This window comes from Chanodichthys erythropterus, chromosome 24 (genome assembly GCF_024489055.1).
Source record: "Chanodichthys erythropterus isolate Z2021 chromosome 24, ASM2448905v1, whole genome shotgun sequence".
In the NCBI taxonomy this organism is placed as follows: domain Eukaryota; kingdom Metazoa; phylum Chordata; class Actinopteri; order Cypriniformes; family Xenocyprididae; genus Chanodichthys; species Chanodichthys erythropterus.
This window is the reverse complement of record NC_090244.1, coordinates 28,267,541-28,290,419: the sequence shown is the minus strand read 5'-3', so window position 1 is coordinate 28,290,419 and position 22,879 is coordinate 28,267,541. Positions and strand designations below refer to the sequence as shown.

The window sequence follows — 22,879 nt, the reverse complement described above, 5'->3', positions numbered from 1 at the left end:
ACTACACATACAGACTGGTTAAAGACAATTTGACCAGACATAATTTAAAAAAAAAAAAAAAAAACACTGTAGTCTTTTACTTGTGGATTAAGAACTAGTAATTACTACATCTAAGTATTTAATTATATACAAAGGTCCTTTAGAAGTAAGAGGAAAGGCTTGCAAAGGCACAAAGTACTTTCAATCAAAAAGCACAATATGATGGAAAGTAAAGAAAAGAAATCAACCTCTTAAAATGTTAATGATGAATTTGTGCAGAAGTATGATTTTGACATAAGCTGGAGCAGATGAATGGACAAATGATTACTTTAACCAAAAGATGTTGATTTTGCTGCCTTGTTTTGAGAAAATATTCTTCTTAATTGGTCCTCGGGTTAGATGTAGAGTGAATCTATATGTCCTACACCATGAGGTAAAACACATTCTTCCAGTCCCGGTTTTCTTGTTTTATGGCTTTGCATGGAACCCAAGTTCCAGAACATTAGCCTATATATCTAACAAAGAAATATCCAGGTCATATTTCACCCCAAAATCAAAGTAAAAACTCTATTGTCATAACTAATTTATAAAAAAAAAAATAAATAAATCAATTTGATTCAGTACAACAAATGGTACCAATATGTACTGCAGATATATATATATATATATATATATATATATATATATATATATATATATATATATATATATATATATATATATATATATATATATATATATATATATATATATATATATATATATATATATATATATATATATATATATATATATATATATATATATATATATATATATATATATATATATATATATATATCGTAAAGTACAGGTTCAGTTGGTTTTTACAGTTTTTTTTTTTTTATTTTCAATAAGATTTTTCAGATTTTTCTCTTTTGATTTTGGGGTGGAATATGACAAAAGAATTACTGTCTGTGTGAGAGTCACCCACAGCCAAAACCAGTCTTTTTTATTAGTTTACAAATTGACAATATTTCATTTCACTTAACAAATAACAATCTCCATTTTGTAACACAGTGATGGGGACAAAGACTATCATTTCCACCGCTCTGAATATTGACATATGAAGTACAGTACTGCAGAAGGGACAATTCACTTTTAAATGTTTAAAATGTACATAGTACATTTGGAAATTGAGTCTTACAAAAATACTGTATGTATGCCTCACCTGCAGGCGAGATATTATGTTTTACTACAAAGAGAGCACGCTTTTAACAAACTGCTACCTCACAAAGGAACAGCACACGTGAAACAGCCAAACTACTATTTACAATTTGTTATGCAAATTTTACATAAAGCATATTTAAAAAAAAAAAGAAAGAAAGAAAAGAATATAAAGACAAGAAAAGGTATGATGTAAAAATCAAAATAAAAAGGTGTTTATGAAGATTTTAAAAAGAACTGCCTCACATTATGTTTGCATGAGAATATTGTCAATGCAAAAGCTGCTTCTTAGAATAGAGTACATTGAAAATATGTAAGTCTTAAAAAAGCTTTTAAAAAGACTGCATGTCTATGAACAAGTAAACTGTCAAATAAATGTGATTTCATAAAACATCTGAGCAATGTCCTACCACTAAAAGATCTCCTCAGTGAGAGTGTGAAACTACAATGCTCCAAAATGTAAATAGAGCAACTCAAACCGTTTAAAAACTGAAGACTGATGTAAACAACCCATTAGTATTAGTCATGACAAAATGTAGCAGCATTCTGTCAATATATTAGACCCTGTAGGAGTTCATTATCTAGTGCCTCTCTCATGACTGCATGTGTAGACAAATCTTCCAGTTTGCATGAAATAAATGATTTCGTTTTTAAAACGTGTATGACGAGATTGTCGTGCAGTGATGGTATGAAGCAGTCTTCATCATAGCTTGTTTTAAAACTTGGGATTTTATCTGATTTTCTCCTCTAAGAACTTGACTCTATCTGATCATAGACGGGGTTTATTGTAACTTTGGGAGGTTGAATACAATCCAATCCCTTCTTAAACCCTCAAGGAAATATGGACCTAACTGCCATTTTAAGCTGCCCAAAAACACTCATAGCTGTGATAGTTCACATCAACAATAAATATCCTGTCATTATTTTCTCACACTCGTGTCTTTCAAAATCTGTATGATCTTTCTTCTGTGGAACACAAAGAAAAAAAAAAAATGCAACTATCAAAAAACTATCAAACTCAAAAAAAAAATCCAAGTCTTCAGAGGCTCTGTGTGAGGAACAGACCAAAATTTCCATGGTAACTCTCAAATCTCATTCATGCATTCCTCATAAAGCAAAATATCTTCAATTTATTTTGTTGTTGTTTGTTTTTTTGAGTACCACAGACGAAAGAAGGTCATACGAGTTGTATGTAACAACATTATGCACCACCACAACAAATCCTCTTCCAAGCTTGTGCTTATTTGAAGAATCTCCATGAACCACATATTTCACAAGTCAAAATCAAGAACGTAGCTGCATCTTATATAGTACAAACAGCAATGTGCTCCGTATCTTTCTGCTGAGCACACAAACAAACACAAATTGTAGACCCTCTGCTTGATGATAATACAATCAGTTCACATATCTCAATGGCAATGGTGCACATTTTCAAATCCCTGATAGGAATTAATGTCTACAAGTTGGACCTCTTGTTCATTTAAATAAAATAAAATTAAATAAAACTAAAACAGAGGAGAAGAGTAGGAGTGATTTACATAGAGCATCTTGACTTTAAATGTCACTTGAAAACGGAGAGATTAGATGGACGTCAAACATTCAAACACACACAAAAAAAAAAAATGGCTCATAAAATAGGCTATATTCAGAAAAGAGACACTGAAAAGTAATGAAACAAACACATTTTTTTAGAAAAGCATTATGACTATCAAAACATGAAAAGCTTTGACAGCCAAGTAGACACGTATGGGTTACAAAGCTAAAAGGGAGAATCTCAGATAGAAACTCCCTAAAGTGCTAAATATATTTCAAATTCATTCACAATGTATTAGTATCTCAACGGCAACAGAGTTTTTGATTTTATATTGTACTAGGTTGGTTTCTACTGGAAAACAGATTAATGATGGCAATTAATGGAGAAGATTCAACTGGAAGTCAAGAACACAATACAAAGTAGCAAAGTGCCAATATACTTAATGGGTCACATGATATGTTGACATGCCAAACAGTGGCTTCAATAAAGTGGACCCTTATATGTCCATCAAGAAAAGGAGCTGTGACAAGATCCATAGCTAACATGTCCTGCCAAAACAACACATTACAAGCTTTCAGAAACATAGATATAAGTGAAGACCCCCAACTGAGACAACCCTCAGATAAGTTTAGATAACGCCGACATAAAACACAAGATGTAAAGGAACACGACAAGCTGTGTGGACGGTGGTCTACTGAAGTGAGGCTTCAAACTACTTATCTTTAATGGTCCAAGAAATCCCTAGGAAGCGTCTTTCCCTGCTCCTGAAAACTTTCCAGAAGTTCGTCTATCTTGTCATCAAGGTTGTTGGTCTGGTCCAGTAAGGTCTGAATCTGCGCATTAGTCTGAAGCTGGGTCTGATTCTGATCCGAACCAGGATGACCCATGGTGACAAGCTGATCTGACAATGCCGGACCAGGAGAATTTATTAGCTGTCCACATTCTAATAAAAGAGAGAAAGATTAAGCTTTTTGAGGCCCTGAAAGGCACATTCTCCAATAAAGCCAATTTAGAAAGTTAATGCAATATCTGAAGGCCTGCACATTGATTCATGAGAAATAAACACAGGACAGATATGGTTTTACCTATCAGGAATTTACTGGATCATTATATGTGGGCATTCCACAGTGAAGGACTACTCCAATGCCAGAACCAACTTTTTGATAGGGACTAGGTCAGGGGTGTCCAATTTTGCTCCTGCAGAGTTTAGCTCCAACCTCAATTAAACACACCTAAACCAGCTAATGAAGGTCATACTAGAAACTACCAGGCAGGTATGTTGAGGCAAGTTGAGCTAAACTCTGATGGACAGTGAGCGGATCTGGACTCCCCTGGACTGGGTCAAGGACAGAATCACCTTCCAGAACATCTAAACATGACCCAATGGCATATTTATTCTGCATTCATTTGCTAAGATTTGAACTTGATTTAATAGCATTGGCCATTGTGAATTGTGAAGAAAAAAAACTCATCCAACACACCTAATTCAACCCACCAGCTCACTTAATAGAGACTGCAAGACTTAAACTAGGCGTGTCCAATGAGGGAGACATAAAAATTTGCAGTAGTGGGACAAGAAAGGAATGATATAAAGCATGTCCCAATGGTATCCACTTTTCCCCCCTCAAATCTATTGTTATTTACTATGACTGCAACTCTAATTTCATGCTGACTTAATTGAACTTACCACTGGGAATCTCAAAGAGAAAAAGGCCTGCTTGCCCTGGCTGTCCAGGCTGGCTGAGAGTTCCCCCAATAGCTGTCGTAAAGAGTTGGCTGGGAGGTTGCTGAGGGGTGGTAGGTGTGGAGTTCTGTAGACCGCTCACTGCCACACCACTCTGTCCACTAAAAATGGTGGCTGCTGTGGCAGCTGGAGGTAAGTCTTGAGAACTTACACCACCTTGCAGGGATAAAATTGCTGACTGAGGCAAAAAATTGTTGACAGAAGGTTGGTCCGTAGGAGAGACAGGGGTTACGCTGGTGGCGCTGGGGACAACCTGCATAGGTTGCTGGTCCTGAAAAAGTTCTGTCCGTGTTGAAGGCATACTGGCAGATGAGCCACTCACAACGGTGCTCTGGTCTTGAAAAGACATAGGCTCTGCAGAGTCTTGTTGGGTAACACTCACGACAGTGGCTTGTGGAAAAATAATTGATGGATTTTGAGTTGGCTGGGCTGCTGGGACTGTGGGTTGGTTTGAAGGGTTGTTCACAGTAACATTTTCAGAGCTGGGAACAACTTGCATGGGTTGCTGTTCCTGAAAGATATTTTCTGGGAGGCGGTCACTTCCTAGTGTAGCTTGGTTCTGCCCACTGAATAACAGGGCCTGGGGCAGATCATGGGGATTAATGGTTGTGGTACAGAACAATATGCCTGTCTGTGTTTGCTGCTGATTTGGGGATATTGTGGCAATATTTGGGAAAAGAGGGGCTTGTTGGGGTGTTGCCATCTGTTGTTGTTGGGGAGACTGTTGTTCCATTGGGGTGGACAACTGTGTTTGTCCCTGAAAAAGTGAGACAGTCTGGGCATCTGTTCCAGAGGTCTGCATGGGTGTGAGAAAAGTTATTTGTTGCTGCTGCTGGTTCTGGTTATTATCCGATGGTAGCTGACTAGGCAACACACTTTGAGTAATAAACAGGCTAGCTGAAGGAGCCTGCTGTTCTGTTGGTATATTGGTGCTAGTTAGCATTGTCATGGTACCAGGAAATAAGGCTGCTTGAACCTGTGGTGACTTTGTGGATCCAAAGAGCACTGTCTGTGAGTCTTGAGTTTCAGTCAAGGGGTTATGACTCTGAAAAAGTGGCTGAGGTGGTGAGGGTTGGGAGGATGGCTGCTGCAGGAAGCTAGATGTCTGAATGGTCATAAGACCTCCAGTCTGTTGGAAAAGTGCAGTCTGCTGTTGTAACTGCTGCTGGGGTGGGTTCTGGAGGAAGCCTTCAGAGGGCTGTGATAGATTATTAGTCTGTGTGGAGCTTTGCTGTTCACTAGTGAAGCTAGGTGTGCACTGCATTGGAATCTGGGTCTGCAAGAGCTCTGACTGCAACTGCTGCTTTAGGCTCTCTAATACTTCTTGATGCTGAAGAGTTTCTAAATTTATCTGATGCTGTTGCTGCTGTTGAAGATTATCAATGACTTTCTGATGCTGCAGAGTCACTATAGAACTTTGTTGCTGAATGTTCTCAAGAACTTTCTGGTGCTGTTGTTGATGCTGTAGATTCTCCAAAACTTTGTGTGTTTGCTGCTGCTGCTGGATGTTGCCAAGAGCCTGTTGCTGGAGGTTTTCCAAGACCTTCTGATGTTGCTGTAAATTTTCAAGGACTGTTTGTTGATGTTGTAGATCCACAAGTGCTTTCTGTTGCTGTTGATGCAGATTCTCTAATATATTCTGCTCTTGCTGCTGCTGTTGCTGGTTGGTTAGAGTTGTCTCATTTCCACCCAACCTTAAACTGTTCATGTTTTCCTGGACGTGTTGCTGAAGGCTCTCTGCAGATGGAGCTGGGCTATAAAGTACAGAATTTAGCTGTTGTTGTGCTTGCAGCTCTCTTACTGCTCTCTCTAGCTGTGCAACCCCATCCTGGGGCAAAAGCGCCTGAACCTGTGGCTGCTGGGATGGAGGATTCCGAGAGTCTATGCCCACCAATACCATTCCACTTCCATCGGCACTGTTGTCTTCTGGAGACAAAGTTTCTGGGGTTTCCCGCAAGAACTGCTGAGGGACCTGAGGGGGAACTGGCTGGAGAACTGTTGTGTCTTCTGACAAGGACACTTGGAACGATGCAGGTGAAGGAATGTCCTGCTTCTGAATGGTGGACAAGGTTTCTTGAGTCGTAAATATTTGAGCCGATGACTGTTGTGAGTCAACGGGTTGGAGAGCCACAGGGCTTGGAAAAGACTTAGTGGCAGAGGGAAGGACAGTACTTATCTCCAAGATTTGTTGGGTTGAACTAAGGGCCTCTACAGGCTGCATTGTGAAAATAAGAAGAAGAAAAAAAAAGTGTTAATTTTCATGCCCCATTCATAAAACAATACTTTGCTTCTTCATCTAAAGGATTTCAAGGTTAAAACTTGAACATTAACTCAAAATGGATGTGCTTCAAAAATTATAGTACCTTGAAAATATCTGAAGGTGTTGCATTGCAGGAGACTTCCATGGGTTCTTCTCGTTTGACCATAGGTAACATTAAGACGTTGTTTAGACAACTGGTCTCAGTCTGCATTGCTGTAAACAAAGTCATGAAACATTTGTGCTTAAAATTTAAAGCTGTTTGGCAGCAAATGATTATTTTATATTTTAATATTTTAATGATTATCATAGCATGATTATTTATTTATTTAATATTATTTTTATTATTTTTATTTTTTAATGCCACACCTTTTATCTGCTCTTCAAAGGTACAAGTCTTGACTGTAGCTGGCAGTTCTGACTTCACTGGTATTTCAACTTTCTCTGTATGAAAAGAGTTAAAATAATTAAATGATGGCATCATTTACTAGTGCATAAGTGCAATCTTATACTTTGTCCCATTAAAGGGTGTTGCCAAAAAAATTTGAAAATTGACAGTACTTTATAGCAATATTGACAAAAATAATAGCCTGTAATTTTTACCCAAAGCTACTTAGACATTCTTGTTGTTTTTCTTTTCAACTAGCAGCTGCAGCACTAACCTGCATTTTTGTTGCCTGCTCCGTCAGATAGCATTTAGGCCCCATTTACACTGCACGGCTCAAGTGACCCAATTCCGATTTTTTCCTCCCATGTGGCACAGATCAAATATGAGTCACGACCGTGTAAGCAGGAAAAAAGCGCATGGATTCCGATTTTCACAGATCGGTTTCAGGCCTCATTCATATGTGGTTATAAATCAGATATGAATCAGATATGTGCGTTTGCGCCTGCAGTGTAAGCGGGCAGATCGGATATTCCCCTGTAAATGCGACTCCTGCGTCATTGAAAAGTGAGGGTTTTTTAATATTTCGCAGTACAGAAATACCTATAACAAACGGAACATCTCTAGTTGACTGGCAGATTATTAATTGCATTTGTTTGTGTTAAATAAAAGGCGATCTGACTCTTGAAATCACACTGAGTGTTGGTTGTCGCTGTTGTCAGTGACGACGGCTCGTGCACAGACGCGCGCTTCAGTCCCTATTCGTTCCATTGAAACCACAAAATAAAAAGCACACAAACTTGCAACTGCCCTTGATATACAATCACTGATGAATGCATTTGTTTTAATGATAAAAAAAAAATCTTTCAACTCGCACGCTTCCAGCGGAGCTGCGTACGTATAGTGTCGTGAAGAATTTGTATTATTTTTATGCAGGGATGTAACTATTGCATTAAAAGGGTTTCTATATGAATTCATGTCAATAAATTAAGCTCAATGTACCATTGAAATTGATTTGTGATGTCAAATAGGCTATTTTTGGTACGTTTCGCCAAGTGCAGTGTAAAAAGGACACATCCGATACAGGTCACTTTTAAAAGAAATGTAAGCACGTCGTCCAAAAAAAATCGGATATGGTCAAAAGATCGGATCTGTGCATTAAGACTTGCAGTGTAAATGCGGCCTTAGATGCAAATGTACCAATACTATACATCTGGACACTCCGGGAGAGTTATAAAGCACCATCAGCATGACCAAATTAATATTTGTGAGTCTCAACTATACAAAGATTCACAATTCCATACCTGTTTGACCAAAGTAACTTGATGTATCCAAGTATACTTTACCCAATTAGGATATGCATGGCTCATGATCCTTTGTTGGTCCTGCAAAACATTCTTTTCAAAGACTAAACAGTATCCCTACCACCAAAACTGTAGCCCCACCCCCAAAATTACCTGTAGACACAAAAGTTGTTTAAATGCCTAATATTTTTGATCTGCCTGCATTGACACCATTCTATGCAAATTGATCTGAGCTGGACGATAGCATCACTGGTTTCTCCAGAACTGCTGTATAGATAAATGAACAAAATTAATAACTAATGATTTTTACAATGGAATGAATCAATACTGAACTTTCTTAAGCTGGACAATGACACCATTTTCTTCTAGAGCTGCTGTGCACCCAACATTATTTTCCTGTTATTACTGTAAAGCTGCTTTGACACAATCTGCATTGTAAAAAAGCGCTATATAAATAAAAGTGACTTGACCTAACCCCAGCCATTTCCTCTAAAATATGAGTTTCCAACTCTAAAATATGACAGGTTCCAACTGTATGTCTGGGACTTTCCAATGAAGAAAATGACACCGCTTGCTTATAGTCAACACATCTTTACAATTTGTCCTCATGACCTTCTGAGCTGGATACCTGTTGTTATTATAAATGCATCCTCTCTTCACCAACCTGTTAGAGGAGTGTAGGTAAAAGGCTGTAGATCATGTGTTCTCCCTGCGTTTGTCACTACTGCAATCCCAATAGACACTGGTGAGGCCACTGTCTGGTCATGATATGGGGGAACCTTCACCACTAGATGATTCTGGATCAAATTATGTTGAGAAGATGCTTTAGACAAGATATTTTTGAATGATAAACATTATCACTAGAACTAAAAACTGTAAAGCCATGTCTTGCACTTGCCTGATGAAAAAGTTCCATGTCAATTTCTGCTTCAGCTTGCCAGCCACTCTCATCTGAAAAGAAAAATAAAAACATGAAAGGAAAAAGATGTTAGACACACATTGGACAGATAGGAGTATGTTCATCATACTAGCTATGCAAGTTTTCATGTGCCATTGCATTTTGAAAATATTTCATGTGTCATTGCATTCTGAAAGGTGACAGTGCAACAAGTATGCAATTCTCTGCCATCACTGCCGTGTAAGGCATTATGCTAATACCCAGTATAAAGTCATTGTTTTTTTATGGTATAAGATGTCCATCCTTGCAGTACCTGTAGAATTTTCCTGAAAAAGAACTTTAGTTCCTTTGAGAAAGTTCTTGCCAATGATAAAGACCTCCTCTCCTCCTGCGACAGAACAACTGTGAAGACTCTTCTTAAGGATTTCTGGCACTCCAGCAGGTTGAGCTGAAAATGTGACACAAAGAGTACAGTTAAAAGCACTGACAGATGTGGAAAATAAAATCCCTTAATATAAAATCTATAACCCGCTACCCTTTATACTTACTACATAAGATAGGAGAGGAGAGAGTCTGGAGGGTAAGAACAGATCCGTCAGGTCTTGGGATGTTGACTCTGAAGGCCAAACGAGCTCGAGTGCTCTTCTTTTTGGAGCCAGCAACCCCTATACGAGCTTCAACATCGGCATTCCTCAGCTTCAAGATTCCCACACAGTCCACGCTGTCAGGGCACATCACATTACACTTTAACAATACAAAGCACATTAACTAAAGGAGATGTAATTTCCATCAGAAACAACAGATGGAATGATCCTTACGCTAGGGTCATAGAGTTGGTCGGCTCAAGGTTCACTTCAATAACTGTGGTCCCCTCGATATCCACTTCCTTACATGCCGTTGTGTTGCGGCCCGTCACTCTGCAGGCTTGATAAAACCCATGAGGCTTCACACGTCCAGCGTCATTAGCCACAAATACTTGGAGCACCACTGGTTCACTGACTCCCTCTAACTGATGTACCATATTTAGAAACATTACCATATAAACTGTATTACTTCCATAAATGCACATTTGTCCAGATAATATAATGTTTTTTAAATTCTTACTTTGATTGTAGGGAATCCTTGCTGGGTACGGTCTTTGACGGATCCTCTACTTCCCTCTGTGAGGTATCGTGCTCTATGCTGTGTCTCTGGCTGAATCAAAATCTTCAGCTCCTTCCCTTCACTCTTCTGCGGGTACTGAATGGAAAGAATCCCCCCTTTCTGATTGTTTGAAACTTCCAGGGAGCTAAAGGTAAAATAAAAGAAAGCCATTTAAAAAAAAATCCTTGATACACCTCTTCTACAACGTCTTTTAAATTTATACTGAATTATTTTGAGGCGCAAAATGAGAAACCAACCTCACTTTGGGTGTGACTTTGGTGTCTGAACCCAGTTGTGAAAGAACAAAGTGCGGCGCTTTAGCACTGTCTGCATCAAACACATCCATGCCGGCTTCCTCCCGGGCCGCAGGTTTCGGCCCCGGCCGCTGGCGAGGAGTTCTCTTTCGAGATTTTCTGGGCACTTCAGTATTGTCGTTGTACGAACTGCTACTGCCCATGCTAAAGTTGGACACAGAGTCGTCCATCCACATGCTGCTGCTCTGCTCCGAGTCCGGGTTGGGAAGAAGATCATCCTGGCAGGACATACGGCTGTCATCCAGCAAATCCTCCGGAGGCGGAGAGATGCTCAGGACGGTCCGTCGCTTCGAGGGGGTCGCCTGGCTCTGTGTGGCTCCGACAGCATCACCCACAGCTGCCGCACTGATAGCCACCACTGAACCAGGCTCCACGCCCATTCTCTCTGGCATCCCCTCTGTGGTGGGACCACTGTGGAGCCTGGAAGCCTGCTCTTGGGCTGAGGTAGCAGAGAGCATGCTGGGACAGGAAGGAAGCGTACTGCTGAGTCCTCCAGGGGAGGAGGCAGCGGCGCAAGTGGCAGCAGCATCTGTAGTGTGCACAATGCAGAATGTTTAAAAAAACTGGTCCTTTAAATCTGGCTAGCAGTCCCGATCAAGCAGTGAAACTCGACATGGTATCTGGTCAATGCCCTTCATCTGTTTTGAATGTCTTGTTGATAATAAATTGCTAATTAAAGTAGGCCTAATTAAGCTGATGCATTGTCCAATCCCTTTCTTTCATATTATTTTGTATAATCTCAATAATGGCCCAATAACTACCATAAAAAAGCAAAAAATAAACATGCATAAGGGGTATACAGAGCATTTGTTGACACTTCTGCATAACCCAGTGCTGATCTATTCAAGACTTTCACAGACAAATTATATTGGCCAATGATAACTCTGAGACTAATGCATGCCAATTGGGCGAACTGGTTTGGTACTCAGAGCTGATCTATTCAAAACAGCCTCTCATAACACATAATATTGGACAATGAAAATTCTGAGGTGTTGACTAATGCATGCCAATTGGACAATTTGGTTGGGACTGAACGTAGCCATGGAGACAGAATAAACAAGCTTCTGACCTACGAAGCAGAGAACTGCAGACCATTTTATATGCAGACTCTCCCTGATTCAGAGGGAACTCCCTGGAATAAAAACGACAAATGACAGCGAATAAACAATAAGTGCTGGTCATCCAATATAGATATCTGCAAATTTGGTCAGAATCATTTGAGCAAAAATCACCATTTTCATAAAAACATGTTTTTGTTTTAAATTACAATTTTTTTTGGGCCAGTTTTTGAACAGAATAAAAAAATATTTTTCTCACTGTCCTAGTTTGGTGCTGGATTTGGTTTTGGTTGATTGTTTTACCTCAAATAAATTGCTGCAAAAACACTGATATTTGTCTGGGCTGCTTTGCTTAAAGATCCCTCAGCTTCCTGTCAAAACAGGAGGTAGTGTAACATTAACCTGGCTACTTGCAAACATATCTGCAATCAGAGTATTGCCTTTTAATTAGGACTGGGCGATATATTTTGTATTATTTTGTTGATGAAGCCAAAGTTGTGAATATCAAAATGATTTTAAACACATCTATCATTTAAAAAAGATGAGTACCAGAATTTTGATTAATTTCTGCAAATGAATTAAATTAACCAAAAGTACTTGTTTACATCAGTCTAGAAGGTTCACAGACATCCTTGCGTGGCATTGGATTTTTCCAATTAATGTCAGAATTTAAATTTTTAGGTAAACTAACCCTTTAAATGCAAATGAGAGGGCAGAGCCTTTACAGCCTAAGATACTCGGCAACAACAAAACAGAAGTAGTAGTATGAGGCAATTTCCAAAGAATGTGTTTTTGCATTCCACTGCACTGTTCGGGGGCCATTCAGTGGAAAACGCAAGGTGTTGAGACAAGCATTTTTTTTTAAGTTCTTTTAACTTGAGCACTGCGTTTTTAGAACACCATTTCCTGTGTGCATTTACATTAAAAAAGCAATGGAAAAACGCGTTCTGTGTTCATTGATACAGCCAACATCAGAATAATTAGATTGTCTCAGCAACATGAAACACATTCTTGTGTTTCCACTAGCTGCTCTAGTGAGGAGATAAACGTTCACTCAGGGGAGGAGCTAAGCTAACAGGGCAGATTGCATCACCAGTCGTGGGCGGGGCCTATTACACTGTGATGAAATAATGTATAGAAAATAAACTCACTGTTTATGATTTACCATTATTTTTACCATTATAGGGTGGTTGTGTACACACTACTGACATTTAAGTTCAAACACCACATAAAAGTGAATTTTGCGTAATAGGTCCCCTTTAATACAAATGTGTATTTCCAAGTGAAACGGCTATTGAACAAAACAAAATACGTAGGACGGGACTTGATGGTATTTGACTGAGCTTTAAAAAATAATTGGCTTAACTGCAGCAGTCTTTCATTTGTCAGCAACGAGAAGTGAGCATATCACAGGAAGAACAAGTGAGTGAATCAATAAGAAATAAAACAATCAATTTTGATTTCATCCAGACTATTTAATATTATATTAAACATTATGCTGTTAATAGGTACTGTTATATTGGTGCATTTTACTGTATTTTGTTTCTTGCATTAAAAAGATTTAAATTGACTTGACAACAATGGCTGTCGACAAAAAACAAAAAGCTTTTTCAGAGCAAATGCATGCATACACAAGATTGTAAATATTGGGTTTCTTTTTTATGCTATATTGCCCAGCCCTACTCTGATTACAATCCATTTTATCATTAGTTGAGTAAAGGCCTTTCAAAAAAGAAGTAAAAAGGTTAAGAGAAAAGCCCCAAATTAGGCCTAATGCCAATATATTTGTAGACAAAGATGAAAAATGACTTCTAATGAAATATTTTAGGTGTCATTTAATGCGCTAAGACCGCTGTCAGCCAGTAAGTGCTGTTTATATTCCATTGGCTGGCTTCAACCATATAGGCAGAGACTCCAGAACAGGGTCTGGGGAAAATCAGGAAATCACTCAACCTCACTGACAGCAATAACAGGAAGCTCTTTTTAACATGTCAAGGAAAACACTCGAAATGAGTTGAAATGATCTAAACAGCCAAAAAGGAGAGAGAAAAAAAACATGTGACATGAAGAAAAAGAAAAAAAAAAAAACTAAAAAGGTCAGGATGTGCAGATGGGTTGTAAAAAAGTGAATCAAGTGTGACATCAAGTGAAACAGGAAGCACAGGTCAGAAGCACTAGAAAGTAATGTGCACAAACTCATATGCTGAGACAAAAAAAATAAACAAAACAAACAAATAAAAATAATAAAAAAGATAACACCATAACGCCAAAGAGAAAAGTATAGTAAAGATCCAAAGACACCAAAGAATCAAAGGATGTTTAGCTTCACAGGAAGTCATTTCAACATCACGTACACAAACCGAGGAGAAGTGAACCAAACCGATTAGGAGAGTCTTTCAGCTTGAACAAAAAGATGACTAAAACACGACAGGGAGGACAAAAGCAGCGATGTGAGAAGTGTGCTACCTGAGGCCAGGGCAGCAGCAGGAGGAGGTCCAGCCTCTCCACCGCTCTTCTGGCTCATGGTGGGGTTGTCCTGCTGTACGGCCGAGGGCAACTGCAGCTCTTTAGGGAGCAGGTCATACACTGACTCTGAAACAGAGAGAAAGTCAAGTACTGTGTGTGTGAGAGAGAGTCAGAGTGAGGAGTAGATGTTACGAGTAGATGTTACAACTTGCTGTCAAAGGCAAAGAACAATCAAATTTTGAGCAATAATGAATAATCTTGCATCATGCAGTGCTACAGATTTTACACGGACCAGGTTTGGTTCAGTACAGGCGTCAGAACTGCGTCTCCTTGCAGCAGATCTTCGTTTGTGTGTGATGGAGGAATTCCTGCCTCTGTTTTGACTTTGACTTTAAACATTTTATAGACTCTTCATGAGACCTCAGCTGGTAAAAATACCATCATATGTACGCACATCCAATGAGCGCATTTAGACAGCAGATTTTTGGATGTTCGGTAAATTCTGTCGCAAAATATACAGCATTTTTTATCTTTAAGTTCAGTGTTAAAAATGACAGCGTAGTGGTTAGTGCGCTGACATATGGCTCAAATGTGTTCACGGCGTCCTGAGTTCAAGGTCCTTTGCCGATCCTGCCCCCATCTCTCTGCCCAATGCTTTCCTCTCTGCTCTCTACTGTCCTCTCCAAATAAAGGCACAAAAAAAGACCATAAATATAACTTTAAAAATTTTTTTTTTTAAATGACAGTGTGACCACTAAGCGAACCAGGACTACATGTATCATTTCTGGACCAAAAGAACCAAGTGAACCAAACTACAAGTGTGAACAGTGAGCACACCCTAAATTCAGGTATAATAAATATGCATGATAAGACAACTGCACCAAAAATATTGGTGTGTGCTACTAAATTATAGCCTGTGAAGCATGTAGGCGAGTTTATAAGCAGTAAACAAGTTCCTTTCCCACATGCGTTGTTTATTAGCAGCCCATAACAGACTTTGAACTACTGTCACAGACATTTACAAAGATCCCAAAAAGAGCAAATTATGGAAATTTTACAATAAACAAAATGCAGAATATTATGTGCAATACATAACATGATGCAATAATGATACTGATGTACTGAATCATAACATATGCATGATATAATTTACTACAATGCCATCTGTAACTGGTAAGCATTTGCTTTTGGTGACAACAGGTGTCAGTATAGAGTCCAAGAGCAATGCCATATTATCCAGCCAAATTTCACAAAAAGATTAGTAGATACAAAGAGAAATTTGCCTCATCTCATATGCTTCATAATAAGAAAAGTGGAACGCTCTCTATACATAGTTGTACCATTAATACTGGGCACCGCTTCTTTGATGAGCAGCAGATATTTAATAAGCAGAGGAGGAGGTGTTTATGATTCCCAGAGCTCCATCTCAGGACACTACGTCCCATGGTGCCCTTGTGCTTCGTTCAGCATGTTGATGATTACAGTGCTGTTGATAGGGAAGCACTGAAGCAACACTACCATGAAAGCTTCTCTCGCATTACCTGTAAACCTTTGCTAAACATAACAACAGTTACTTCCTATAACAAAATACTTGGTTTTTACTGCCAATGGCATATTTCTGTTTGAGTACACTGTACTCACTATGATTGTTTTTAAATAATAATAATTATCAAGCTTTATTAAATAAAGAATTTTTCTCATACTTCATAAAAGAAAATGAATGTTTATTTGCTTCACAGGGTACAAATTGGTGTCCCATTACATTACATCTCACTTTTTAAGTTAATGAATAACTACGAATCAAAGTTTTCTGCCAAACCAAATAACTCCTAAAGTGTTAAAGGGGACCTATAATGCCTCTTTCACAAGATGTAATATAAGTCTCTGGTGTCTCAGAATCTGTCTGTGAAGTTTCAGCTCAAAATCCCCCACAGATCATTTATTATAACTTGTCAAATTTGCCCCTATTTGGTTGTGAGCAAAAACACGCCGTTTTTGTGTGTGTCCCTTTAAATGCAAATGAGCTGCTGCTTTCCAGAAGAGGGCGGAGCTTTAACAGCTCAACAACAACAAAGCTGGAGAATCTCACGCAGCCAAAATGAGGATTGTCAGTAACGGTGTTCAGCCTTACATTGTTCAAACCGGAGTCGACACTGATGGAGAGACTCAGGAAGAAGTTACAACTTTTAGACGTTTCTGAATGGTTAGTGGATAAATTGATGTAGTTGCTGTGGAGTTGATTCAACTCATCCACTAGCATGTGCCGTCACGTTCATCTTTTGTGCAAATCCAGCGTTGAATTGACCCTCGTTTGTGAAGCAGTCTGGCCTAAAATGACATCACATTAGTAGTATAAGCTGTTTTGTGGGTAAGTCCTAAGTAACACCGATACATTTCTGTCAAACACAACTTCAGTTTGTGCTAGCATAGTTTAGAGCGTATGGAGGCTAAGGAAAAGCACACGGAAAGTGGAGCTGTCTGAACCGAAGAAACACATTGCATTACTTAAAAATACTTACATTTCTTCATCTGCAGCTTTGCCTCACTTTTGAAAACAAAATGGCAGCGCCGTGGGTGGAAATGTGCAGATTAAGGGGCAGTTAATATTACAATAAGATCCCCTTCCTAAATCACAAGGGGAGCGAAATCTGAGCGGCTCGCTTCACGCGCTTGCAGAGAAAGGCTTGCCAAAACAAACTTACTCGGCTGTCCTTTTTCATGTTTTCTGGGTTGGTAGATGCACCGGGGACCCGATTATAGCACTTAAACATAGAAAAATCTAATTTCGTGATATGTCCCCTTTAAATCCGCAATACTGTTACTTGTTCTGTCATTTATTTTTTATTTAAAGTTTTATATTTTATATGTTCCTATGTTTAAAAATGTTGCTATAAAACATCAAAGTCAAGGTTTTAAAATGTGTTTAGGGGAAAAAAAACACTAACCGCCTAGGCTAGTTTATTGAAGCTATAACTGATCCAGCAGTGTCTGTTATAAAGCCCAAGTAAAAAAAAAATATTGAAGTTTTAAATAAAAGTAGTCTCATTGATAGATAAAGTGAAAAGTCAGACTGTGAGATATAAATTCACATTTGTGATTAATCCAAAATCCTATGTGCCTAGTTCTTGGTGTACAAACAACATTTGAAAATCAAAAGTTTGACTGTTTTTAAGAGTTTGAAGCACTATTTTGTAGCCTATTCATAAAACGTGGCAGCACAATCTGAGGATCAGCATAGCATTCTGGCACAGAGAAACAAAGTGGACAAGCACAGAGATGGAAATGGGACCCTGAATCAACACTCCCCTACAGAAATGCTTTGTAAATAAAAGCCCTGGTGCCTGTAGTGAAGCTGAAGCCACGGTCAGCAGGTCTGAATACCACATGTTCTGCATTCCTGCTATTTTAACACTATGCATCCCTGGACAACAAAAAGATAATGGGATCGTCCGATTCTCCTCGGCCAAGGCAACGTTTTATATTGTAGGGATTAAATCTGTTCAAAGGAATCCGAAAGGACAGAAAAACAGCTCTTGAAGCTGGAAAGGAGGCCAAAGTGTCACAATAATTACACAGTTCATCTTTGTGAACGCTGGCTTTGTAAAACCTCCACTGAACGCAGGTGGCACCAGATAATGGAAACAATCATCTGCAAGGCAATTCCTAGTAGGAACTGTTAAACATGTCTGTCACTACAAAGTTGGGTCAAGTGAATCAGACACAAAAGCCAAGCATGACCATGTGACCCAGATCAAACAGCTTGAGAGCTATAAATATACAAGATTGTGTCATTTTCTGAAGAAAAGTGTGTGTGCTAAAGACATTGTGGTTGGTTTCCAGGGTGCTGCTATGCAATTCGAACGCTAAATAATTTAATTGAAATTAACGGCGAAATTAATAAATCTGTTAAAACCCGACATGAACAGTCATGTGCTGTCAATTTCATTTACGCACGGGGGGTCTAAACTCTTTTCCATCAAGCTGTGAAGAAAACTGACCGTGCAAAAAAAGAAAAAAGATGAAGATTTTGTGTCCGCACAGACTTATGCATGAAAAACAGTGCATGTGCCAGTTGATTTCACAACACCATAAACATGTCTTGTCTTTACTAGCTGAAGCATCATGGTTCATGCAGTATTATTCATTATTCAAATCTAGAAAATAAAACAAATATGTAAACGAAAATAGACCAGATTTGTCTCTGAATAATTGGCAATAGTTACCAATCAAATTAAAACAGTGCAAACAAAATCCATCTTAAAATCAATTCTACGCATTCTATGGAGCCCCTAAAGGGACATGATGGGAAAAATATATTTCAATGCATTTAGTACTGTATAATTTTATTTAATGCCATGTCAGCATCAGAGGCTATTTTCATGGCAAAAATTCAATTACAAATATCACATAAATACAATAAAAGCCAAGCAAACAAACAATCACAGCAAGTAATAATATACGATTTTGTTTTTAATTAACATGATAAAAATTCCAAAACCCTTTTTTCAATGATTTTATCTTCTCTCACAATTATATAGTTGGGTAATTATATTGTAGGCATCAGGGAGCCACTATCAATTATGCAGGGTATTGAAATCGCTTTTGAACGCGCGCTTTCACTTTTCCTTTTGAATTCACGTTCACGCGTACTCTGTGTATAGGGAGTGGCGGTACTGACCAAATCCTCCGCCATCGTCTTGTCAGTCATTTCTCCTTACTTCCTTCATGTGATGATAAGTTAAATCTGATGCACTGTAATGTAACCGACTACTGCAGCAAGCCTAACCATGTCCCTTTAGGCGCTCCGTAGAATGTATTATTCATTTTACGTACCTTACAAATTCGTATTTAGGCTTCGAGCACAGCCTTTCTCTGAATATATAAATATGAAATGTTGGAAAAAATTAAAAGGTGTACTTTTAAATAGGAAACTAAATCCGCCAGTAGGTGGCAGCAAGTCTTAACGATTGATTCTCTGAATCATTTATTCAATGATTCATTTAAAACACCTGTTTTTATGAATGGCTCAGAGAAGATTTGAACATTTGAAATAATGTATCTGTCGCACATACAACATTACTTACGGTACTACCAAATTGACGACAGTACCGTTTAAAAAATGCAGTGGCATTTCCAGTATTTCAAAGCTTTAGTATAGCGATACTAAAAGTAGTACTGTTACACTGTGCAACCGTACTAGGTAGCGCACATGTGCCGAACGTATCCATCTGCATGGTCAATGGAGTATACTTGGAAAGGATTACACGTTTAACGGTGCGCGAGGCAGAGCAGAATGTGCAAAACGACATATACTCATGCCTATTACTGCTTTAAGGCAGGAACACACCAAGCCGACAAACTAGTGGCTGGGTTGGCTCATGTCGGCAGTCCAAAGTTGGTCTGACACACCAAACTGACACTCGACAGCCGACGGGCAAGTAACACGGCTGTTCTGCGCCTGCGTAAAATGAAATGCCTTTCCGAACCAGCAGGTGGCAGTAGCTGAACAGCCAATCAGAATGATCAGATGGCCTGACGGAACGACGCCGATTCAACATGTCGAATCGGACGAAAAAAAGCAGACAAGGACCAACTTCAGCCGACAGTGCGGAACACACTGAGAAAACTTAGTCGGTCAACGAACGAAAACTGCCCGGCGGCTGACCGTCGGCTTGGTGTGTTCCTGCCTTTAAACGCCACCTACTGTCAAACAGTGAATTTGAATTTTCCTTTTCAGCCCGTCTGGCTTCTGCCTTATTTTCCACATTAATCTGGACAGACAAATTGCATGGGTTTGTCAAATTTTCGTGATGAACATTCGTCTTGGTGTGAACGGGCTTTACCAAGAACGATAACGATAAAGTTTTAGTAATCATTATAAGTCTATGAGAACAATAAAATCCACACCACAACTACAATGCTAACGACACAAAGGAAAGATATTGGTCTTTTCCAGCTGATGAATGATAAAAATAAAAACATTGACAGCTAATCAGAATCCACAACTTTAAAGAGCTTAAGCATTTAATATGACAGACAGAATAAGCAGGACATTATCATCCATTGGTGTGGATGCTAATATAGTTATTGTTTAAGTTATTATTCTTGGTGTGAACAGGTCTTAAATCTGTTTTAACATGTTGCTTTGCAGCTGCAAAGGTGTTCTTATTCGTCTGCATTGCCACCCACAGGCAAAAAATCCAGGCGCATGATTTAAAGTCACCACGAAAGGGAAGTTGCGATAATCTTTTCTGAAATGACTTCTGGAACAAGAACAAATGTAAGGCGGGGCTTGATTTTGCCCACAGGGAATTGATTGGATCGTTGTGGTTTGCTATTCATAGTTCTCAGTCATGTGACTGATGCAGAGACCTGACGCACAAAACATCCATAGAACTGCAGCAGACCTGTCAATTTTCCATCTCCAAAGAAGAAAGACTAAAAAAACATGAACAAAATTCAAGTATTAGGCACTTGTGATACATATACAGCCCCTGCTGCAGGAAAAACAAGGAAACATTTCATAATGACTTTCATTCATGTCGGTAGCACAAACTGTGGTGGATGAGAAACAATAGTGATGTTTTAAAAACTCTTTGTAATGTGCTGAATTAATGGTTGAGTCTATAAAAACATTGTTTACATTTAAATCTGCATCATTATCAGCACATAAACCCTAAAAAGGGGATGTTATTCACTTCCCATTGGCTTACCACAGGATAAGTATGTATCTGTGACTGTATCAATCTTCATCCACATTACAAATGACTGAAAGTTAGTGGCTAACCAGTGTATTCTCATCATATCAACATATGAACATCACATGTTTAAGTCAGATCTGTTATGACAAACACTGCCAGCTATATTCAGCAACATGTTAGCTGTCAAGCTGAATGTGTTGCTATTGGCAGATGAAATATTAATTATGATGGGCGAGGATCATCTACCATGCTGGCATGAGTCCAACTTTTGTAGTACTTCAAAGTCAGTCACTGTACATAAAACACCACAACAACAACAGTGTGTGTGTAAAAATCCTAGGTTGTTTCGACAACAAACCATGGTTGTCTCGGAGCCACGAGTCACTTAAAATGTGTGTAAAGGTAAACAAACACACACCCACTCTATCTCACACACGCGCGCGCACGCACGCACGCACACGCATTTATATATAGACCCTCACACACACGAATACATATAGACTCACATTCACTCACACATATACACACATTTATAAATACACACAGCTAGCGCGTGCTCTCCTCTCGTGCTAAGTAACGTTAGCAATTCTTCATATTTATGCACAGCTAAACGTCTCCGTAAAGACGAATGCAAAACTAAATGAATGAAGAAAGGACCTAGTATCATAAAAACGCGTTCTTACCTTTGGAATAGAGTGATTTGGGAGAACTGGGGTCGATATCGGCGCTCAGGAGAGATATAAAATCAGAGGGCATGCTAGCATGCTAAAGCCTCATGAGATCAGAGGAAACGACTCTATCACTCTCGGCTTAAAGAGCAATGTATACAGAAAGAGAGATGTTTCCAATCATAAAATCCTTATCAAGGGTTTACAGCACATGTACAGTAGTGAAATTCACACTCAGGAACATTTTAATGTGCTTTTTTCTCCATCTGATTAGCTAGCCAGCCATAAGAGCCATTCACCTTTTTTTCAGCGACTCCTCCCCCCTTTCTGCGCATGCGCACGGTTTCCGACTATATCTGACAGATTGTTATTGTTCGACTGTAACTATGTGCGTTAGACTGTGTCTATCATATTACTGAGTGTGTCTGACTTATTATTTGGTCGTTAGTTACAGTGATTACTTCTTCTATAACATTTTACCATAGTTCCTGTATTTACTTTTTTTTTTACCAATTCACTACAGTTTAATACAATTATACAATGCATTTTAATTAATGCAAAGAAATGTTCAAGTGTGTATCTCATACAATGTATAAAACATTTCCTTTGAGAAATGAACTGAACTGACTAATGCCATCAGTTTTATGGATCATTTTCTGGGCTCTTTGCTGCTGATGATGTCAGTCCCTCCCCGTGACGCGGTCAGTAATGAGGTCAGCTGTCTGCCGCTGTAATCGAGCGAAATACCAAACAGAAAGATGAAACGCAAATATTCTCTTGAATCTTTCAGAAAAAGCTCACACAAGGAGACACAGTTAGAGAAAGTCGTGGGAGGTCTTTCAGAAAACTTTAAAGCAGTAGCTGCGACAGCTGAATAATGAGCTGCTCTGGGAATAGTCATTTCAACGGTGAGGACAAGAAATATGTAGGAGTATGAAAGTGTATATCAGAAAATGTATGGTTTAGGTCAAAGATTAAAATGTTTTCATTCCCCAGTGGTTGTTGATTTTAAACAGCTGTTTTTAAAAGTGATTATACATTTTTGAATAAATTATTTTATGAATAATTATTTATCTATAAGTTCTCAAAAAAATTTAATTGTATTATCCTTGTGTTTTTAGTCAAACCGCAGTGATGTTCTGACCAGATTCAACGATCCTCTCCACCTTATTTTTCGATTCGGAAATACTTTCTGTGATTGAGCGAGACTTACGATTCATTA

At 38.7% G+C, this 22,879-nt stretch overlaps 1 protein-coding gene across 4 annotated transcripts; it reads right to left on the bottom strand.

Moving 5' to 3' along the window:
• Window positions 1-838: 838 nt before the first annotated feature.
• On the bottom strand, window positions 839-21,971 carry nfat5a (nuclear factor of activated T cells 5a). 4 transcript variants are annotated; one of them, XM_067379743.1, is made up of 13 exons: window positions 21,957-21,971; window positions 14,289-14,414; window positions 10,708-11,293; window positions 10,412-10,595; window positions 10,126-10,316; window positions 9,856-10,028; window positions 9,621-9,755; window positions 9,308-9,360; window positions 9,074-9,206; window positions 7,090-7,164; window positions 6,827-6,936; window positions 4,407-6,678; window positions 839-3,662 (listed from the first exon to the last, which is right to left on the bottom strand). In XM_067379743.1, the coding sequence occupies exons 2-13, from the start codon at window positions 14,344-14,346 to the stop codon at window positions 3,442-3,444; spliced, it is 4,191 nt and encodes a 1,396-aa protein (XP_067235844.1). In that variant the 5' UTR covers window positions 14,347-14,414; window positions 21,957-21,971; the 3' UTR covers window positions 839-3,441. The 4 variants fall into 4 exon arrangements, with proteins under 4 accessions (XP_067235844.1, XP_067235843.1, XP_067235845.1 ...); XM_067379742.1 differs by having other exon boundaries at window positions 21,673-21,963; XM_067379744.1 differs by lacking the exons at window positions 14,289-14,414; window positions 21,957-21,971 and adding exons at window positions 11,834-11,896; window positions 12,126-12,151.
• Between the last annotated feature and the right edge of the window lie 908 nt (window positions 21,972-22,879).

Excerpts from the sequence above, each read along its gene's own strand:
- nfat5a (XM_067379742.1), bottom strand. The coding sequence starts at position 21,745 with ATGCCCTCTGATTTTATATCTCTCCTGAGCGCCGATATCGACCCCAGT. Across the intron at positions 10,029-10,125 it reads ACCAACTCTATGACCCTAGC|CGTGGACTGTGTGGGAATCT; the intron begins GTAAGGATCATT and ends GTGCCCTGACAG. Across the intron at positions 9,756-9,855 it reads CTCCTCTCCTATCTTATGTA|CTCAACCTGCTGGAGTGCCA; the intron begins GTAAGTATAAAG and ends TCACATTTTCAG.